A 21834-nucleotide genomic window follows, 5' to 3' on the forward strand; every position below is an offset into this window, starting at 1 on the left:
AAAAAAAAAAAAAAAAAAAGCACAAAACCCAAAAAAATCCAATGAAAGCCCTATAGCCGTATTTGTTTCCTATTGCTACTGCAAAAAATTACCACAAATTTAGTGGCTTAAAACAATACACATTTATTCTCCTATAGTTCTGGAGGTCAGAAGTCTGAAATAGATCTCAGTGGGGTAAAATCAAGTTCTTGGCAGGGCTGGTTCCTTGTGGAGGCTCTATGGTGAGAACCCGTTTCCTTACCTTTTCTAACGTTTCGAAGCCACTTGCATTCCTTGGTTCATGGCCCCTTCCTCCATCTTCAGAACCAGCAGCATAGGATCCACAAATCTCTCTCTCTAACTTCCTTCTTCCATTCATAAGGACCCTTGTGATTCCTTTGGGCCTTCCTGGATAATCCAGAGTAATCCCCCCCATATCCAGATCCTTAACTTAATCACAGCTGCAAAGTCCCTTTTGCCGAGTAAGGTCACATCTTCACGTATTCTGGGGATTATAATAGAGACTTCTTTGGTGCTGGTGGGCGGGGCCTATTCTGCCAGCCACACAGTCCAGGTGAAATGTACTAATATTTTCTATATAATGATGTTGCAGATGCACATAAAATGTGCTATTGAGGAACCAAACAGGATACAGTAACAGAACAGTAGAGCATGGGGGCTGTCAGAGGAGGGTCCCCTGAGGAGGTGAAGTGGGCTGAGTCCTAAAGGCAGAAACAGAGTCGTCCATGCCAAGGAGAGGGAGAAGCATTTTAGAGAGGGAGAGGGCCAGGTGTGTGAGGTGCTGAGAGGGCGCCCAGAAGACCTGCCGTGACAAATATGGTGGCGTCCTCACAGGAGGGTTGGGGGAGACCAGTGGCCTCCTCTCTGCTGGTCACTGCTTCTGCCGCCCAGCCAGGGGCCCTTTTCCTGAGGGTCACACTCTCTAGCCAGCTGTTTTCTGCCCCTTCCCATCGCTGTCACCCGGACAGCTCCCACTCATGTTCCCTCCCTCATCGGAGCCTTTGGCCCTGGGGCCCACTCTCTTCTGCACCCAAAGTCCTCCCACACATTCACTCATTCAGCAGATGTTTGAGAATCTTCAGATGTGACGTAGCACCATGACTCAGCAGGCCAGTCCCCGCCCTTGTGGGACTCAGGGTCCAGTGTAGGGGGTGGGATTTGGTGCCATCACCCTTGAGGACTTGGCTGGTAGCTGACCTGCAGCAGCCTGGCCAGAACCCACCAACTGGGCCCCTCCTCTCCAAGGCCCCCTCAGCCCACAGCCTCCTGCAGCCACACCCGAGGTCTTGTCACTATTCAGGACGACTCTGCCTCCGGAGTTAACGTTTCTTTTTTTTTTTTACCCCTTTTTTTTTTGAGATGGAGTCTTGCTCTGTCGCTCAGACTGGAGTGCTGTGGCATGATCTCAGCTCACTGCAACCTCCGCCTCCCAGGTTCAAGTGATTCACCTGCCACAGCCTCCCAAGTAGCTGGGATTACAGGTGTGCGCCACCTTACTTGGCTAATTTTTGTAGTTTTAGTAAAGATGGGGTGTTTCCATATTGGCCAGGATGATCTCTAACTCCTGACCTCAAGTGATCCACCCACTTGGGTCAGCCTCCCAAAGTGCTGGAATTACAGGTGTAAGCCATGGCACCTGGCTGGAAGTCATCTTTTCTTTTCTCTCCTTCCCTTTCCCTTTCCCTTTCCCTTTCCCTTTCCCTTTCCCTTTCCCTTCCTTTCCTTTCCTTGTCTGGCTCTGTCACCCAGCGTGGAGTACAGTGGCGCGATCTCGGCTCACTGCAAGCTCCACCTCCCAGGTCCACGCCATTCTCCTGCCTCAGCCTCCCAAGTAGCTGGGACTACAAGCACCTGCCACCACACCCGGCTAATTTTTTTTTTTTTTTGTATTTTTAGTAGAGATGGGGTTTCACCATGTTAGCCAGGATGGTCTTGATCTCCTGACCTCGTGATCCACCTACCTTGGCCTCCCAAAGTGCAGGGATGTTACAGGCGTGAGCCACTGTGCCAGGCCGGGAGTCAACATTTCTAAGGTTTCACTCTGACCGTGGACCCTATCCCTCCCGACTCTCCCTTGGTCACTTGGTGCGATGAGTCCTCTGACCTCCCTCTTCCCATTCTCTGAGCCCTTCCTGCTTTCACTCATCCATCTCTAGGTGGCTCCTAGGCTGTCTCTGCAGCCATTGTCCTCAACTTTTCCCAAGGTCCTCCTTTCCTCACGCCCTCCTGGCCAGAAAACCACAAAACCTCAGATCTAGCCAGTAGTTGGGCTTTGCCCACCTTCCCCCAACCCCAGCTGCACCAGGGGCACGTATGACCCCTTATCCATGCCTCCAGTCTCTGTCTTACCTCCAGGCAGCATTCACCAGGTTAGCCACCCTACTAGAAACTCTCTCCTTGCTTCTAGGCTCTGTGTCCTCCTGGTTTCCTCTAACTTCTCTGGTCCTGTTTCATTTGCTGTGGGTTCCTTCTGCCCTTGCCATCCCTCAAATGGGGCTTCTTGCTCACACCAGTGAGTTTTCAGTGCTTGCAGACCCAACACCCTCTTTTTATAACAAATATTTTTTAATACATCCTTTTCCACCCCGAGCTGAAATTCAAGGGTAATATATCTTCCTACACGCATAATTTGTAAAAAAATCAATATAACGCCCCAATTGCAATATGAAGGAGAAAAAGCAGGGAAGTGACTTCTAATAAAGTAATATTATGGCAATACACAAATGCCTGGGTGTGGCTACACCAGAAGACAGAATACAACAGTCGGCGCCTGCTTAGAATGAGTAAGTGGCATGATGAGAAGTAAGATAATTTAACAGAATTATGTTGCCACTTGATATCTGACACATCGAAATAGTTGATGAATAAGTATGTTTGTGCAAATACAAGTCACTGTGAACGTGATTTGCTAATGCAGCTGGTGCAAGGGTCTTGACTTGGGTCTCCAGTTTGAGTGGAGTTGCTGTCAGAGACATGATTTCCCCCAACAGTGAGCAGCTCTCAGCAAAGTTCCAAACAAAACAACACCCAGTCATCCCTCAATTAAAACAAGAGGTGCATTTCTGGTGTGTACTAGGCACTGAGTAATATTTGTTGTTGTTGTTTTGTTTTGTTTTTATTTTTTTATTTTTGAGACGGAGTTTTGCTCTTGTTGCCCAAGCTAGAGTGCAATGGGACGTCTCGTCTTACTGCAACCTCCACCTTCCGGGTTCAAGCGATTCCCCTGGCTCAGCCTCCCAAGTAGCTGGGATTACAGGTGCCAGCCACCACGCCTGGCTAATTTTTTGTATTTTTAGTAGAGACGGGGTTTCATCATGTTGGCCAGGCTGGTCTCGAACTCCTGACCTCAGATGATCCACCCGCCTCGGCCTTCCGAAGTGCTGGGATACAGGCGTGAGCCACTGCGCCTGGGCAAACAGTTTTGTTTTGCATGACCAGTAAGATGGGTTTGGAGAGACTTGGTTTCTGGAGAGGCTGAGTCAAACCCTGGGTCTTTGTGCCTTGGGGTTTTGGTTTTATTTTGCAGGAGGCTGTATAATTCATCTCTCTCTATCAAGCCCTCACTCCATCCCCATCCCAGTGTCTAGCGTAGCACTTTGCACGTGTGTTCTGCAGAGGACAGCTGCTGTTTTCATTATCACGTGCTGGGAATGTGAGGGTGGGAGGTCTGGGAGGCCCTTTTCAGCATCTCCTGCCTTCAGGCCCCTCAGATCTATATGACCTACAGGGACCCTGGCCATTCTTACTTGCCAGTAGGGAGGACAGAGGGGGCCACGGTAAGACAAGCGGTTGCTCTGGGGTCCTGCAGCCAGGCTGGTGGGAGCCTGTTCTCCCGGGCCGGTCCTGTGTCACCAAGACAATGAGAGCAAACACTTGCATAGCACTTGCTGTGTGCCAGATGAACTCAGTCACTCTTCGCAAAACCCAGTGAGGAAGGGCCTACAATTGTACTAACTTCACAGGTGAGGAAGCTGCAGCACAATTCCAAGGTCACATGCAAGGCAGTGATGGAGACAGGATCTGGGGATTTTCCAGAGATCTTTCTATGATTGATTTCTAATTTAGCTCCATCATGGTCAGAGAACATTCTCTAGAGGACTTTAATCCTTTTAAATTTATTGAGACTTGCTTTAGAGCTCAGCATATGGTCTGTCCTGGTAAATGTTCTATGTGGAGTTGCATTGAATGTGTTTCTGCTGTTGGTAGGTGCAGTGTTCTATAAGGGTCAATTGGGGCCAGTAGGTTGATCACGTTATTCAAGTTTTCTCTATCGTTACTGATTTTCTACTTGTTCCATCAGTTATTGAGAGGAGTTTTGAAATCTAACCCTGTAATTGCAGGAAATTTATCCATTTCTCTTCAATTCTATCCATTTTTGCCTTATGCATTTTGAAGCTTTGTAATTAGGCACACAAATGTTTAGGACTGTTATGTCCTCTAGATGAATTGATGCGTGTCATTATATAATGTCTCTCCTTATTCCTGGTAACATTCCTTGTTCTGAAGTTAACTTAATATTTGATACTAATATAGGCACTCTGCCTTTCTGATGCTTAATGTTTGCATAGCATATCTTTTCCCCATTCTTTTACTCTCGACCCATCTAGATTATTATATTTAAAGAGCATTCCTTTTCTTTTCTTTTAAATAGAGATAGGGTCTCACTTTGTTGCCCAGGCAGGTCACGAACTCCTGGGCTCAAGTGATCCTCCCATCTTGGCCTCCCAAAGTGCTGGGATTACGCTATGAGCCACCACACCTGACCAAGTGTGTGGTGAGTATCGGGGAGTGCAATGGTGTGATCTCAGCTCACTGCAACCTCTACTTCCTGGGTTCAAGTGGTTCTCCTGCCTCAGCCTCCGGACTAGCTGGGACTACAGGTACATGCCACCATCCTGAGTAGCTGGGATTACAGGTACATGCCACCACACCCAGCTAATTTTTATATTTTTAGTAGAGGCAGGGTTTCACCATGTTGGCGAGGCTGGTCTTGAACTCCTGACCTCAAGTGATCTACCCGCCTCTGCCTCCCAAAGTGCTGGGATTACAGGCATGAACCGCCATGCCCCACCCCAAATGTGTTTCTTATAAACAATGTACGCTTAGGCCTTAGAGCAAGGTTTGGCCAACTTTTTCTGCATTGGGCCAGATGGTAAATTTTTTTTTTTTTGGAGATGAACTCTTGATCTGTCGCCTAGGCTGGAGTGCAGTGGCACAATCTCAGCTCACTGCAACCTCTGCCTCCTGGGTTCAAGCAATTCTCCTGCCTTAGCCTCCCAAGTAGCTGGGACTACAAGCGCACGCCAGCATGCCTGGCTAATTTTTTGTATTTTAGTAGAGACAGGATTTCACCATGTTGCCCAGGCTGGTCTCAAACTCTGGAGCTCAGGCAATCCACCCGCCTCAGCCTCCTTAAGTGCTGGGATTACAGGCGTGAGCCACCATGTCTGGCCAGTAATTTTTCTTTTAAATTTTATTTCTATGCAATAGTTGTACATATTTTTGGGAGTACAGGTGACTTTTTTTTTTTTTTTTGAGATGGAGTCTTGCTCTGTCACTCAGGCTGGCGTGCAGTAGTGTGATCACAGGTCACTGCAGCCTCAACCTCCCAGACTCAAGTGACCCTCCCACTTTAGCCTCCTGAGTATCTGGAATCACAATCACAGGCGTGCACCACCACACCCGGCTAAATTTTTTTGTTTTTGGTAGAGACGAAGTCTCACTATGTTGCCCAGGCTGGTCTCAAACTCTTGGGCTCAAGCAGTCTTCCCACCTCAGCATCCTGAAATGCTGGGATCAGGGTAATTGGGAAATCCATCACCTCAAACATTTATATTTTCTCTAAGTAAAGATGTTTTTAAATCTTTATCTTTATCCCTATTTTTTTAGAGACAGGGTCTTGCTCTGTCTTCAGGCTGGAGTGCAGTGTGACTATAGCTCACTAGAGCCTCAAACTCCTGGGCTCAAGGGATCTTCCTGCCTCAGCCTACTGAGTAGCTAGGACTATGTGCCTGACTAATTTATTATTATTATTATTACTTGTGTGTGTGTGTGTGTGTGTGTGTGTGTAGAGAGAGAGTTCTTACTTTGTTGCCCAGGCTGGTCTTGAACTCCTGGGCCTCAAGCGATCTTCCTGCCTCGGCCTCCCAAAGTGCTGGGATTACAGGCATGAGCCACTGCTCTGGCCCTAAGTAAAATATTTTGGACTTTGTTTGTCATATGGTCTTTGTTTCAGCTACTCAGTCTTCCATTGTAGTATAAAAGCTGTTGTAGATGATACATTAAATGAATGAGTGTGGCTGTGTTCCAATAAAACTTTATTTATGGATACTGACACTGAAATTTGAATTTTATATAAGTCATGTGTCATAAAATATTCCTTTTTTTTTTTTTTTTTTTCTGAAGCAAGATCTCTCTCTGTTGCCCAGGCTGGAATACAGTGGTACAATCTTGGCTCACCGCAGCCCCAACCTCCCAGGTTTAAGGAATCCTCCCACCTCAGCCTCTTGAGTAGCTGGAACCACAGGCACGTGCCACCAAATCTGGCTTTTTGTAGAGATAGAGTTTTGCCATATTGCCTAGGCTGGTCTCAATTCCTGGGCCCAAGTGATCCACCCACCTTGGCCTCCCAAAGTGCTGGGATTATAGGTGTGAGCCACTGCACCCAGCCTGTTCTTTTGATTTCATTTTAACCATTTAAAAATGTGAAAACCGGCCGGGTGTGGTGGCTCACGCCTGTAATCCTAGCACTTTGGGAGGCCAACGCGGGCAGATTGCCTGAGCTCAGGGGTTCTAGACCAGCCTGGGCATCAAGGTGAAACCCCATCTCTACCAAAATACAAAAAATTAGCCTGGCGTGGTAGTGTGTGCCTGTAGTCCCAGCTACTTGGGAGGCTGAGGCAGGAGAATTGCTTGAACCTGGGAGGCAGAGGTTGCAGTGAACTGAGATCGTGCTACTGCACTCCAGCCTGGGCGACAGAGCGAGACTCCGATTTGGAGACGAAGTCTCGCTCTGTCGTCCAGGCTGGAGTGATTATACATATAGGTTTTTACATATATATAGTATATGTATATGTGTATATATACGTATATTTATATGTGTATATACACATATATGTATATATGTATGTACATATACATATACTATATATATGTAAAAACCATTCTTAGCTTATGGGGCTGTACAAAAATAGACAGCAGGTCAGATTTGGCCTGTGGGCCATAGTTAGCCAACCCTTGGTTCAAACCATTTACCCTTAATGTAATTACTGATATGGTTAGGTTTAAATCTGCCAATCTGCTATTTGTCCCATCTGTTCTTTGTTCCCCTTTTTCTCTTTTTCTATGTGTGAGGGTTTAGTGGGACTTTTTATTTTCTTTTCTTTCGAGACAGGGTCTCACTCTGTCACCCAGGCTGGAGTGCAGTGGCACGAATACAACTCCTCGGCTCAAGCCATCCTCCTGCCTCAGCCTCCTGTGTAGCTAGGACCATACGTGCGCTCTACCATGCCCAGCTAATTTTTTTTATTTTTTGTAGAGACGGGATCTCACTTCATTGCTCAGGCTGCTCAAACTCCTGAGTTCAAGCAATTTGCCTACCTTGGCCTCCCAAAGTGCTGGAATTACAGCATGAGCCACTGTGCCTGGCCTGTTGGGATTTTTAAGATTCTGTTGCCGGGCCCAGTGGCTCAAGCCTGTAATCCCAGCACTTTGGGAGGCCAAGACGGGTGGATCACAAGGTCAGGAGATCGAGACCATCCTGGCTAACCTGGTGAAACCCCGTCTCTACTAAAAAAATACAAAAAACTAGCTGGGCGAGGTGGCGGGCGCCTGTAGTCCCAGCTACTCGGGAGGCTGAGGCAGGAGAATGGCGTAAACCTGGGAGGCGGAGCTTGCAGTGAGCTGAGATCCAGCCACTGCACTCCAGCCTGGGTGACAAAGCAAGACTCTGTCTCAAAAAAAAAAAAAAAAAATTCTGTTTATCTCTGCTCTTGACTTGTTAACTATGCTTCTTTGTTCTATTTTTCTTAGTGGTTTTCTGGATTTACAATATGCATCTTTATTACAAAATATTTTCAAGTAACATTATACCATTTCACATAAGATATAAGACCTTGACAACATATGTTCCTCTCACCCTCCCATCCCTCATAAGATATGAGCTCTGCATATCTTATGAACTCCATAATACATTAGGTTTGTGTGTATGTGTGTGTGTGTGTTAAACAGTAAATGCAGCTGGGTGTGGTGCACCGCTCACGCCTATAATCCCAACACTTTGGGAGGCTGAGGTGGGAGGATTGCTTGAACCCAGGAGTCCAACACCAGCCTGGGCAACATAGCGAGACCTCACCTCTACAAAAAAATAAGAAACATTAGCCAGGCATGGTGATGCGTGCCTGTGGTCCCAGCTACATGGGAGGCTGAGGTGGGAGAATTGCTTGGGTCCAGGAGGCTGAGGCTACAGTGAGCTATGTTCATGTCTTTCCACCCCAGAGCGAGACCCTGTCTCAGAAACAAAACAAAATCACTAAATGCTTCATAAGGAAATTTGAAAGTGAGGAATGTATCTTTTTTATTTACCCACAAATCTACCATTTGAAGAGGGTACCCTTCACCCCTTCTGGTACATCCACGTTTCTATCTGGTGTTGTGTTTCTTTTAGCTGCAGAACTTCCTTTAATATTTCTTGCTGTGCGGGTCTGCTGGCAATTAGTTCTCCCAGCTTTGGTTTTGTATGAAAAATGTGTTAGTGTGTCTTCTTTGAGGGATATTTTTGCCTGCTGTAGAATTCTAGGTTGACAGCTTGTTTTGATTTTTCTTTCAGCATGTTGCATCGTCTTTGGGCTTGCACGCTCTCTGACAAGAAGTCGACTGGCACCCATGTTATCTTTGATTATCTGAATGTAATATGTTTCCCCCCTTCTAGCTGCTTTTAAGATGTTTCTCTTTATTGCTGGTTTTCAGCAATTGATTAGAATGTGTCTTGGTGCGTTTTATAAATATGTGTGTTTAGCCTACCTGGGGTTTATGGAGCTTAGATCTGCAAGTTTATGGTTTTCATCAAATTTGAAAAGTTGTAGGCCATTACTTCATCAGATTTTTTTGCCATTGAGGCTCTGCGCTCATTTTCAGTCACTTTTTCCTTTCTGTGCTTTATTTTGGATAGATTCTATTGCAGTCTTCAAATTCTCTAATCTTTTTTTTTTTTGAGATGGATTTCCACTCTTGTCGCCTAGGCTGGAGTGCAGTGGCGCGATCTCAGCTCACCGCATCCTCCACCTCCTGGGTTCAAGCGGTTCTCCTGCCTCAACCTCGCAAGTAGCTGGGATTACAGGCATGCACCACCACGCCCGACTAATTTTATATTTTTAGTAGAGACAGGGTTTCTCCATGTTGGTCAGGCTGGTCTAGAACCCCTGAGCTCAGGCAACCCATCCGCGTCGGCCTCCCAAAGTGCTAGGATTACAGGCGTGAGCCACCGTTCTTTTCTTTTTCTTTTTCTTTCTTTCTTTCTTTTTTTTTGAGACAAAGTCTTACTCCATCGCCCAGGCTGGAGCACAGTGGCACAATCTCAGCTTACTGCAACCTCCGCCTCCCAGGTTCAGGCAATTCTCCTCCCTCAGCCTCCTGAGTAACTGGGATCACAGGCATGCACCACCACACTTGGCTAAGTTTTGTATTTCTGGTAGAGACGGGTTTTCGCCATGTTAGTCAGGCTGTTCGCAAACTCCTGAACTCAGCTTATCCCACCTTGGCCTCCCAAAGTGCTGGGAAGTTTTTTTTTGTTTTTTTTTTTCTTTTTAAAGATAAGGTCTCACTCAGTCATCCAGACTAGAGTGCAGTGACGATCAGGCTCACTGCAGCCTTAAACTCCTGGCCTCAAGTGATCCTCCCGCCTCAGCCTCCCAAGTTGCTGGGACTATAGGCAGGCACCACCACACCCGTCTAATTTTTTTATTTTTTTGTAGAGACAGGGTCTGGCTATGTTGACCAGGCTTATCTCAAAGTCCCAGCCTCAAGTGATGCTCCCGCCTCGGCCTCCCAGTGTGCTAGGATTACAGGCATGAGCCACTGTGCCTGCCCAAATTCCCTCAGCTTTTCTGCTACCGTGTCTAATCTGTGTAATCCCTTTCAGTAAAATTTTTCTTTCAGATGTGTGTATTTCATTCTCTAAAAGTTCTGTTCACTTCTTTTTTATGTCTTCTGTTCCTTTCATTATGTTCATGTTTTTCTCTAGACTCCTGAGCATTCTGAACATATTTATAATAGCTGTTTTCATGTCCTTGTCTGCTAATTCCATCATCATCTATGTTAATTCTGGGTCTGTTTCAATTGAGTGATTTTTCTCTTGGTTATAGGTTATAGGTCACATTTTCCTGCACCTTTGTTTACCTGGTCTTTTTTTTTTTTTTTTGAGACATGAGTCTTGCTTTGTGGCCCAGGCCAGAGTGCAGTGGTGATCTTGGTTCACTGCAACCTCCACCTCCTGGATTCCAGCGATTCTCATGCCTCTGCCTCCCAAGTAGCTGGGATCACAGGCGTGCGCTATCACACCCAGCTAATTTTTGTATTTTTAGTAGAGACGGGGTATTGCCATGTTGACCAGGTTGTCCTTGAACTCCTGGCCTCAAGCAATCCGCCCACCTCGGCCTCCTAAAATGCTGGGATTACAGGTGTGAGCCACCGTGCCCAACCTGGTCTTTTTTTAAAAAAATTACATAATAGGCTGGGTGCGGTGGCTCATGTCTGTAATCCCAGCACTTTGGGAGGCCGAGACGGGCGGATCACGAGGTCAGGAGATCGAGACCATCCTGACTAACACAGTGAAACCCCGTCTCTACTAAAAACACAAAAAATTAGCTGGGCGTGGTGGCGGGTGCCTGTAGTCCCAGCTACATGGGAAGCTGAGGCAGGAGAATGGCGTGAACCCAGGAGGCAGAGCTTGCAGTGAGCCGAGATCGCGCCACTGCACTCCAGCCTGGGTGACAGAGCGAGACTCCATCTCAAAACAAACAAACAAGCAAAATTACATAATAGGCCAAGCTTGGTGGCTCATGCCTGTAATCCCAGCACCTTGGGCGGCCGAGGCGGGCAGATCACCCGAGGTCAGGAGTTCAAGGCCAACCTGCCAACATGGTGAAACCCCATCTCTGCTAAAAATACAAACATTAGCCAAGTGTGCTGGCGAGTGCCTGTAATCCCAACTATTCAGGAAGCTGAAGCAGGAGAATCGCTTGAACCTGGAAGGCGGAGGTTGCAGTGAGCTGAGCTCGTGCCACTGCACTCCAGCCTGGGCGACAGAGTAAGACTCCATCTCAAAAAAGAAAAATTACATAACAGACATTGTTTACATTGCTGAATATATTTCTCTAAAGGGTATTAGAGACTTTTCCTGGAATCTAGTTAAGTTACTTGTGAATTACTTTGATCCTTCTAGGCCTGTTTTTAAACTCTTTTAGGACAACTTTAGCATTGCCTTTATTCTAGGGCTAACTTAATCCTATTTCTAGTATGTTACACTTTTGGGTCTCTACTGAATGTCTCATGTATTCAGTGAAATCTTTCTACTCTGGCTGGAGGGAACTCAAAAGGCTCTCAGCCCTGTGTGAACTCTTAAGAATTATTCTCTCCTTGAAAGTTGCTCTTGTCCAGCCCCACAGAGTTTCACCCCATGCATGCACAGATTGACATTCAGTCAAAGACTCAAGGGGACCACCAGTTTCTGAACCCTCTCTCTCTTCACAGCTCCCTCCTCTCAGGCACTCTGTCCCCCAGATTCCAGCCATCTTAGCCTGCCTGATCGCCAGTCTCCATCTCTGCAACTCAGCAGGATTGCTGGGCTGTTTGGGCTTCCCTTCCTATAAATTAAATCCAGCCAAACAGCCTGGACAATGATAAGACTCATTTTGTTTCTCTTCTCAGGAATCACAGTTCTACAATGTGTGTTGTCCTATGTCTTTATTTTTATTTTTATTTTTTTAAATTACAATAATGTTTATATATCTTTGATCATTTTTATAAAGTTCTTTGAACATGTTAGCAAACTTTATCCTATCTTTTAAATTTTCTTTAAGCATTGAAAACTTTACAAACCATCAGTTATCTTACAATGGTTGAGATTCTTTTTCCTTTTTTCCCTTAAAGAGTCTACACCAGGGTGGGTCTTTTAGACACCCCTATTTTCTAAGGGCATGTAATCGATTCTCAAATCAACTTTTTCCAAATAGAAATTCCTGTACGAACAGGGCCAGTCTACGGTAAATTAATTTAGATGATGGTGTTAGTTTTCAAAACGCTTTTAATAAGTAAATAAAGGGGCGATATAAAATGTGGCAGTTTGCTTGGTAAATCTTAATTGCGAAATTTCTTCTTCTTTCGGAACTTTTTTCCTGCTGCATTTGCTCCTTTTTCAGCCATGATCTCTAAGTACTTCCTTCGGCTGTATCTTCTGAACTCAGAATCAGCCAGCAGTTCTTCCACAATAGTTCTTTTCCTTTGCTTCTTGGGAATTCATGAATGGTAGAAATCAGCTGGATTGTCAACAATGGTTCCAATCTGGAAGTACTTGGGGAAGCCATCTCTATCATTTTTCTTGTAAAATCTTTGGGTCCATGCTGGCTCTCATCTTCAGTGCTTTGAGATCATTTTTCAGTTCATTTGTCATTTCTGGAGCTTTCATACCAAACCAGCCATCCCCTGCTGTTTTTTGTCGTTCTTCTCTGCGTTTTTTCTGAAGTTCATACTTTGATTCACTATATGGTGGAACACAGTGGTTTTTTTCAAAATCAGGTGTAATGACAGCTTTCTGCAGAAGCTCATTTTTATTTTTCTCCTTGATCTGTATTAGGGTTCTCTTGTTAGACTGTAGTTTATCTGCATTGAAATTAATATACAAACCACCCAACTGCTTGATACTCAGACCAGGGTCTATGCTGCTGCTTGTCAACTTTAGAAGTTTAGCCTTTGTGCTATTTAGTAAGTCTTCTTCATCACTATACTCATCTTCATTTTCATCATGGTCTGATGAATCTTCTTCACTTTTTTCACCCTCTTCCTCTTCTTTTTCTTCCTCAGTGGCAACCTCACTTGCTTTGTCTTCCTCTTCCAAGTAAAAATTTTTATCAGCACTCATTCCAGGAGTTGTGTCAATTACAAACAATGCATTGTCACATGACAGACTTTCTGTGTCTCCACTTAATGACTCCCTTTGGCCACTATTTTCAACAAAACATAAAGTATCCTCTTCATTCTCACTGTTTTCAGACTGTTGGCTTTCATCACTGCTGAGAACTAATAATATGTCTTTAAATAGTTTCCTGGTCGGGCATGGTCACTCACACTTGTAATCCCAGCACTTTAGGAGGCTGAGGCAGGTGGATCACCTGAGGTCAGGAGTTTGAGACCAGCCTGGCCAACATGGCGAAACCCCGTCTCTGCTAAAAATACAAAAATTAGCCGGGTGTGATGGAGGGCACCTGTAATCCCAGCTACTCAGGAGGCTGAGGCAGGAGAATGGCGTGAACCCAGGAGGCAGAGCTTGCAGTGAGCCAAGATCGCACCACTGCACTCCAGCCTGGGCGACAGAGCGAGACTCCGTCTCAAAACAAACAAACAAACAAAAAAAGTTTCGTGTATTCTATCCAGCTCTTTAGCTGTTTATGGTGGGAAGGTATTTCCAGACCATCTTACTCTTTTATATCTGGAAGTAGAAATCTCCAGATGCAATATTTACAACCAGGGAGTCTGGCTTCAGAATCCACACTCCCTGCTTCTGCACCCAGCAATCACTGAGCCTTCTGGATGCTGGGGTCACTTGGGAGGGGCACCACCAATGGGGGGCATGGCCATGGGGGCAGGGTGGCAGGGGTGGCTCCAGCCCATGGCTCACCCCTCCCACCCCTCAGGTGGGCCTTCACCTTGATCATCATCTCCTCCTACACGGCCAACCTGGCCGCCTTCCTCACCGTGCAGCGCATGGAGGTGCCTGTGGAGTCGGCCGATGACCTGGCAGATCAGACCAACATCGAGTACGGCACCATCCATGCTGGCTCCACCATGACCTTCTTCCAGGTGGGGCTACCAGAACCTCTTGGGCATGGTATTGGGATCCCTGCCATGCAAAGCAGCTCAGGATAAGTCTGGGCAGGGTCTCCTGGGTCAGAGGGACTGACTGTCAGTAGCAGCTTTGGAGGCTGGGGAGCAGAAAACGTTCTGTCATGGGGATCACAGCTGGCTGGCTAGGGAACTGGGGAATGAGGGCAGGGAGGCATATGTGGTATCAAATGTCAATGTCATATGGGCCAAATGGGATCAAGGAGGCTGCTGGAAGTGTCGGGACCAGGAATATGGGCTGACAGAGAGAAGGGAAGGCCCTTCAAGGTGAAAAGTGCTTGATCCTTTTTATTTTGGGGTGGTGGGAAAGAAAGAAAAGGAAAGCAAGCTTGGCAGGGAGGTCCTAGTGGTCTAAAGGAGGCCTGAGTTGGGCAGGGGTCACTGGCTGGAGGATTAAGGGGGAGGAGGTGGAGGTGCACTCACCGGGCCCCCAGATGGGTGGTGGGCACAGTGGCTGTGGGGATGCCTTGGACCTGGCCTGGACAGTTTGTCCATCTCATCTCTCTCCTCTGCTTTGGCTCTTTCTGTCTTCCTTTGATCACCTTGAACTCTCCTGGGTTGAGGGAGACTTCCTGGAGGACGGGAAGGGCTCGCGGAAAGGAAGCGGCTGGAAAGACCCTCCCCTGTCTTCCCCTGCCCAGAATTCACGGTACCAAACGTACCAGCGCATGTGGAACTACATGCAGTCGAAGCAGCCCAGCGTGTTCGTCAAGAGCACAGAAGAGGGCATCGCCCGCGTCCTCAACTCCCGCTATGCCTTCCTGCTCGAGTCCACCATGAATGAGTACCACCGGCGCCTCAACTGCAACCTCACCCAGATTGGGGGACTCCTCGACACCAAGGGCTACGGCATCGGCATGCCGCTGGGTACGGCACAGCGTGGTGTGAAACACAGCGGGGCCATGGGCATCCGAAACCACCTGTGAGCAGGCCCAGGACCGGGCCAGGCACCCCCGAGGCAGGCTGGGTGTGTTGCATGTGGCCTCCTGGCTGTATGGTCTTGGACAGGTGACACCACCATTCTGAGCCTTTGTGCCCCCAACCTACAAAACCAGGCCTAGCAGCAATCCAGCCCTCGCAGAGCTATTGGGAGAATTCAGTGAGACTGTGTGTACAATTCAGTATATGTGGGTGGTGGGGCTTGCTGTCTTCCCTCAAGGGCCCCTTGAGGGGGTGAGGACCTGGTCTTATTTGTTTCCTATTTCCTGCATAAAACCTATAGCCTGGCTCAGAGCAGGTGCTTGAAAAATGCTTGTAAGATGGATGGGAAGGATGGAGGGATCTGGTAGGGAGACTTGTATTGCCTATTTACATTTCAGGACACTTTTTTTTTTGTTTCTTTTTGGAGACGGAGTCTTGCTCTGTCACCCAGGCTGGAGTGCAGTGGCACGATCTCGGCTCACTACAAGCTCTGCTTCCTGGGTTCACACCATTCTCCTGCCTCAGCCTCCCGAGTAGCTGGGATTACAGGCCCCCGCCACCACGCCCAGCTAATTTTTGTATTTTTAGTAGAGACGGGGTTTCACTATGTTGGCTAGGCTGGTCTCAAACTCCTGACCTCAGGTAATCCGCCCACCTCGGCCTCTCAAAGTGTTGGGATTACAGACATGAGCCACGTCGCGTGGCCCAGGACATGTTTTTCCAGGACTCAGTGCTGGAAATCACGACCAAATTGTCATCAAATTTTGGCATTTTGACTTTTAAAATCATCCACGTACTGATGACACCTGTATTAGTTATCTATTACTGCATAGCAAATTGCTCCAGATCTTAGCAGTTTTGTAGGTGAGTCGGTGCCAGGGAAGCAGTGTAGGTTAGTGCTTGGAGGACAGGCCCAGGAGTGACACCGACCTGGATTCAAATCCCAGTTCCGTCTGGTCACTGTGATTTATGCCTATAATTCCAGTGCTTTGGGAGGCCAAGCCAGAAGGATCACTTGAGCCTAAGAGTTTGAGACCAGCATGGGCAACATAGCAAGACCCTGTCTCTACAAAAAATTAAAAAATTAGCCAGGTGTGGTATGCACCTGTAGTCTCAGCTACAGGCTGAGGTAGGAGGATCACTTGAGCCCAGGAAGTGGAGGTGGCAGTGAACAATGATCATGCCACTGTATGCAAGCCTGGGTAACCAAGTGAGACTCTGTCTCAAAAAAAAAAAAAAAAGAAATCCCAGTTTCCTCCCTGACCCAGCGCACAGCCTTAAGCAAGTGTATCGCTTTCCTCATTCAGAAACACTTGCCTCAGGTGGGAATACCTGCCCCACAGGATCATCATAAGACCTGAGTAAACCCAGGGTCTGGCACACAGTTGGTGCCTGGTAGATATTAATCACCTTCACCTGCCCATGTCTCTGATTCTGTGGTAGATGGTCAGGAAGTATCTTAGTCAATGAAGAAATAAGTATAGAATAGGGTGTGTGAGGTGTTGAAACCCAAGGATAGCTTAAGGGCAGGACTTGAGGGTGGGGAGGAGAGGTGGTCCAGGGAGAGGTGTGGATGGGGATTCGTCTGGTGTCCTACTGCATACCAAGTCCCGCAATGGATGCTGTGATACCCTGACGGGGCTGCAGGTGACAGATGATAAACACATAGCCATATAATACAGTGTTAGGTGGTAACAGCTGCTCCAAAGTAAATTAAGGGGAAGACACTGACAGGGAGTGGGGCACTTGGTGCCATTTTAAATAAAGTCGTCAGAATAGACTCCCTGGGGAGCCAGCATGTGGGCAGAGACCTGGATGAAGTGCGGAGAGGAACATTCCAGGCAGAGGCAGAGGTCCTAAGACAGGACTGTGTGTGATGGATTTGGGGAGCATCCAGGAGGCTGGTGGGGCTGGAGCTGAGAGCCGTGGGGATGAGGGTGTCTGAGAGTGGCTGAGGGGAGGAGCTTGCAACAGGAAGCCACGGAGAGTCCTGAGCACAGGAAAGGCGTGGTCTGTGACTCTTCCTAACACTGTCTCTCTGGCTGCTGTGTTGAGAGGAGACTGGGCGGGGTGGGGGTGGGTGAGGGGAGGCCACAGGGAAGACCCCGGGCACGTGGTGGAAGCGGGGGAAGGCTGTGGTGAGGGCACAGTTTGGGATTTGGGGCGGGCAGGGCTGCGGGGCTCCGATGGCTGGTCCAGCCCCTCATGTGCCCGCCCAGGCTCCCCGTTCCGGGATGAGATCACACTGGCCATCCTGCAGCTTCAGGAGAACAACCGGCTGGAGATCCTGAAGCGCAAATGGTGGGAGGGGGGCCGGTGCCCCAAGGAGGAGGACCATCGAGCTAAAGGTCAGCTTCTGCGTGTGGTGTCCCCTTCCCACAGTGCCCTCCCAGCCCCCTTCCCACACGGCCCCAACTCCATGACTCCCTAACTCCCTTTGCCCCCTAGGTTTGGGCATGGAGAACATTGGTGGCATTTTTGTCGTACTCATCTGTGGCCTCATCATTGCTGTCTTCGTGGCGGTCATGGAATTCATATGGTCCACACGGAGGTCAGCAGAGTCCGAGGAGGTGAGGAGGCTGGGGGCGGGGATGGGCAGGAACAGGGACCCCCAGGGGCTGAGGTGCGTGAAGATCGTGGCATTGGGAGCCATACGTGGAGGGTGGTGGGGATCGTGAGAAGGGCGGAGGAATGCAGGAGGTGGGGAAGTAAGAGAGCTGATGGGGCCAGAGAATCAGCGCGTGAGGAAGAACAGGAGGGAAAGTAGGTACAGGGAGCGATGAGGATGCAGGGAGAGGAGGTGAGGGACAGGATGTGGGGAGCCACAGAGGCAGAAAAGCAAGAAGAAATAAGAGAAGAAACAGGGCCGGGTGCAGTGACTCACGCCTGTAATCCCAGCACTTTGGGAGGCTGAGGCCGGTAGATCACCTGAGGTCAGGAGTTCAAGATCAGCCTGGCCAACATGGTGAAACCCCATCTCTACTAAAAATACAAAAATTAGCTGGGCGTGGTGGCACACACCTGTAATCCCAGCTACTCGGGAGGCTGAGGTGGGAGGATCGCTCGAACCCGGGAGGTGGAGACTGAAGTAAGCTGAGATCGTGCCACTGCACTCCAGCCTGGGTGACAGAGGGAAACTCCGTCTCAAATTAAAAAAAAAAAAAAAAAAAAGAGGAGAAACAGGTGAGGAAACAGTAGACCTTGGAACCTGAAGGGGACATAGCCCTGGTCTGGTCCTACACCGTGTTCAGGAGGGCTGCTTCCGTGTCCCTGGGGGCCGCCCAGCCACACCCCTGCATTTTCAGACCCATTCGTGCTCTTGCACCCCTGGACTGCTGGTTCCCCACTTCCCCTCTCTCTGTCAGCCTCCAGCCCTTCATCCCCTCCTCACATCCAGCGGCTGACCTTACATCTACTCCCCAGACCCTGGCTCTGCATCCAGCTGCCTGCCAGTGTTCTGCACTTGGCTCGAGGACTCCTCTGAAGGAGCTGTCCATGCTGCTAGTAAAGGTGCCCTCCACCTGTGTCCAGGTTGCCTTCCCAAGGACATCCCTCCAGCAAGTCTCTCCTTTCCTCCTGCAGCATCAGTTATCCTCTCTTTATTGGATTCAGGCCACCGACATACAAATGGAGAAATGTCATTTCTCCAGCCTTAAAGAAACCCTCTCCCGACCTCACTTTCCCTCCCAGCCACCACCCACTTTCTCCCCTTCTCTTTACAGCCTTGGCAGCAGTGGGGGGTCTCCCTGATGTTTCCAGTTTCTTCTTTCCTCCCATTTCCTCTTGCCCCCACTCCAGTCTGGCATCTGTCCCTGTCACTCCACTGAAGGCACTTTTGTCACCAACAACTTCCACGTCTGAAATTCCCAGTCTCAGGCCTCATCTATATGAGGTAGCAATGGGCTTCGGCACAGCCAGTCACTCTCAGTCCTCAAAGCCCCTTCTTCCCCTTCTCCCACCTCTCTGGTCACTCCTTCCCAGACTCCCTCGTTGGGTTTCTCTTTCTCCCCAGCCTCTGTTGTGGGGCTCCAGGGCTCAGTCCTTATACTGCTGCTCTTCTCGGTCTTTCTCTACTCCTTCGGTGATCCCACCAGCCAAATGGCTCTTAAGACCCGCTATGTGCTGGTGACTCTTGTGTTAGTTATTTATTGCTATCATAAAAATGACCTTAACAGCTTTAAAAAGCCAGCTTCCATTGGTTCACAGTTTCTGTGGGTCCAGAGCCTGGGAGCAGCTTAGTTGAATGTTTCTGGCTGCCGTGGGTCTCTGGTGAGATCATTGTCATGTTTTTTGACCAGACTGCTGTGGTCTGAAGGCTCAACAAGGGGTGGAGGGTTCCCTTCTAAGATGGCTCACTGTCCCAAATGTCCCCATGGGATTTTAGTTTCTGGAAGTAGCCAAGTGACAACATGGAGAGACCAATTTCATCGAAAGATGATTTTTGCCCAGGTATGGTGGCTCATGCCTGTAATCTAAGCACTTTGGGAGGGCATATCGCCTCAGGCCAGGAGTTCAAGACCAGCATGGCCAACATGGTGAAACCTTGTCTCTACTAAAAATACAAAAATTAGCCAGGCATGGTGGTGCACACCTATAGTCCCAACTACTCAGGAGGCTGAGACAGGAGAATTACTTAAATCTGGGAGGCGGAGGTTGCAGTGAGTCGAGATCGCATCACTGCCTCCAGCCTGGGCAACAGAGTGAGACTGTCTCAAAAAGAAAAAGAAAGAAAAATGATTTTTATTCCTTAACATTTCCCAGGAGAAGGGGGCACAAGGGAAACACTAGAAGCAGGAGCCAGCAGCCCCACACCCTTTATTGGGGTTTCCTCGGGAAAGCCAAGGCAGGGCAGGGGAAACAGCTTACAACTGACCAGTTTGAATAATGTCAGTGGACTCTGGGCTATAGGGGCTGGCCCTAGTTATCTGGTACCTGGCCCCTGGGTTGATTTAGGGCAGGAAGAATATTGGCTTGGTATGTGAGAGTTAGGTAAAAGGGGAGGTTAGGGGTAGAGACTCAGGATTGGTTGGTTTGCACATGAAAGGCAGCTGAGCCCTCTGCTATCTCTAAGGCTTGGCTAGTTCTGGGAGGGGTAGTCTCTCCCCAGCCTGCAAGATGTTTAAAGTGTCAAAACATCCTAAGACACAGAAAATAAAAAACACGATGAATACACTCACATGGCAGTTGGCAGGAGGCCTCGGTTCCTCAAACAAGGGCCTCTCCAAGGACTATTTGAGTGTCCTCATACCATGGCAGCTGAGATCCCCCAGGGCAAGTAATCAGAGAGAGCAAGGTGGAACAGAATGTGCAATTGCCAAGCCTAATTCTGTTGGTCACACAGACCAGCTCTGATACGCTGTCAGAGGGGATTACACAGGGGTATGGATGCAGGAGGTGGGATCTTGAGGGCTGCCTGCCTTAACCCACAAATATGTGTCTCCCCTGAAGCCAAGGTCTGCAACTTCAGCTCCACACTTGGCATCTCCACTTGGATGTCTGATAGGTGTGCACGTGATGCGATGTGTCCAATATTGGGCTTCTGCCCACCCGTGAGGCAACTTGGTCCTTCCAGTTGCTCAGGCCAAAATATTGGACTTTTGTTTCACTATTCCCTCTCTTCCATGCCCCGTATCTGATCTCTTAGCAGATCCTATTGGCTTCACCTTCAGAATATGTCCAGAATCCAGCCCCTTCTCAGGTCACTCTGGTCCAGCCACCCCCATCTCCTGCCCGAGTTATTGTCATAGCTTCCTCCATGGACTCCCTGCTCTTACCCTTGGCCTCCCTACAATCTGTTCTCAATACAGCTCCAGAGTGATCCTGTGAAAACACAGCAGTCCTGTATCTAAAGTTCTCCAATGGCTCCCATCTGACTCTTCCATTCTGATTGTCAGAATGAAAGCCAAAAATCCTTCCAATGGTTTATGGGCCTTAGCAGAGCCAGCCGCCTTTGACCTCATTTCCCTGTCTTCCCTGTGCACGCCCCCCTCCAGCCAGGCTGACCTGCTTGCAGTGCCTCAGACGTGCCAAGTCGCACCCACCTGGGCACTCCAGCCCTGCCTGGTTATCTGTCCAGCATGCTGGCGTCCCAGGTCTCCACGTGGCTCACCCTGTCTTTATTTAAGGATCCTTCTCTCAGTGAGGTCTTCCTTGACTGCCCTGTCTCAGAATTCATCACCACTCCCTACCCATACACCTTAGGCCTCTTCCCGATTTTCTTTCCAAAGCACTCATTGCGCCTAACATACTACATGAATGTTTGTTATCTTCTGTCTGCACACTTGAGTATAACCTCCACGAAGGCTGGGACTTCTGTCTGTTTCGTTCTCTGCCATATATCCCCAGTGCCCAGAACAGTGCCAGGCACACAGCAGGCCACGGGTAAATATGCCTTGCAATAATGAACGCATGGATGGGGGCAGAGGATGGGAAATCAGGAGGGAAGAACTGGAGAAAATTTAGAGTGAAAAGACCAGAGGAAAGAGAGGAGCGTAGGTGGAAGGTGAAGGGCAGATTCAGGAACAAACGCAGAGAAGAATGGAGACATTGGAGATAAGTGGGGAGACAGGAAGGGAGAGGTGGAGAGGGGAGGCAGAAAACACGGGGGGGATAAAGGGAAGAGAAGTGGGAAGGGAAGCGAGGGCAGAAGGAAGAAAGACCCGGCCGAGGAAAGGAGGAGGAGGAGTCGGGTGTGGAGAGGAGCTGGGGGAGGCGGGAGGCGGACTGCGCCGGGACGGTGACCGCCCGCGCCGCCCCCAGGTGTCGGTGTGCCAGGAGATGCTGCAGGAGCTGCGCCAC

General features: G+C 48.7%; 1 protein-coding gene and 1 long non-coding RNA gene across 2 annotated transcripts in view; one reads left to right on the top strand and one right to left on the bottom strand.

Annotated features, from left to right (window-relative positions):
• GRIK5 (glutamate receptor, ionotropic, kainate 5) overlaps positions 1–18897 on the top strand; it is a 75862-nt gene extending 56965 nt beyond the window's left edge. Inside the window, 7 exon segments of the mRNA XM_011983004.1 lie at positions 13908–14073; positions 14757–14982; positions 17256–17384; positions 17485–17606; positions 18460–18690; positions 18692–18821; positions 18824–18897. Of these exon segments, the coding sequence (XP_011838394.1) occupies positions 13908–14073; positions 14757–14982; positions 17256–17384; positions 17485–17606; positions 18460–18690; positions 18692–18821; positions 18824–18897 (1078 nt within the window).
• Positions 15803–18969, bottom strand: LOC105541801. Its single transcript, XR_001006383.1, has 2 exons — positions 18245–18969; positions 15803–18173 (listed from the first exon to the last, which is right to left on the bottom strand). It is a non-coding gene; the product is annotated as an uncharacterized LOC105541801 (long non-coding RNA).
• Between the last annotated feature and the right edge of the window lie 2865 nt (positions 18970–21834).

The sequence above is a fragment of the Mandrillus leucophaeus genome, unplaced genomic scaffold (genome assembly GCF_000951045.1).
Source record: "Mandrillus leucophaeus isolate KB7577 unplaced genomic scaffold, Mleu.le_1.0 Scaffold106, whole genome shotgun sequence".
In the NCBI taxonomy this organism is placed as follows: Eukaryota; Metazoa; Chordata; class Mammalia; order Primates; family Cercopithecidae; genus Mandrillus; species Mandrillus leucophaeus.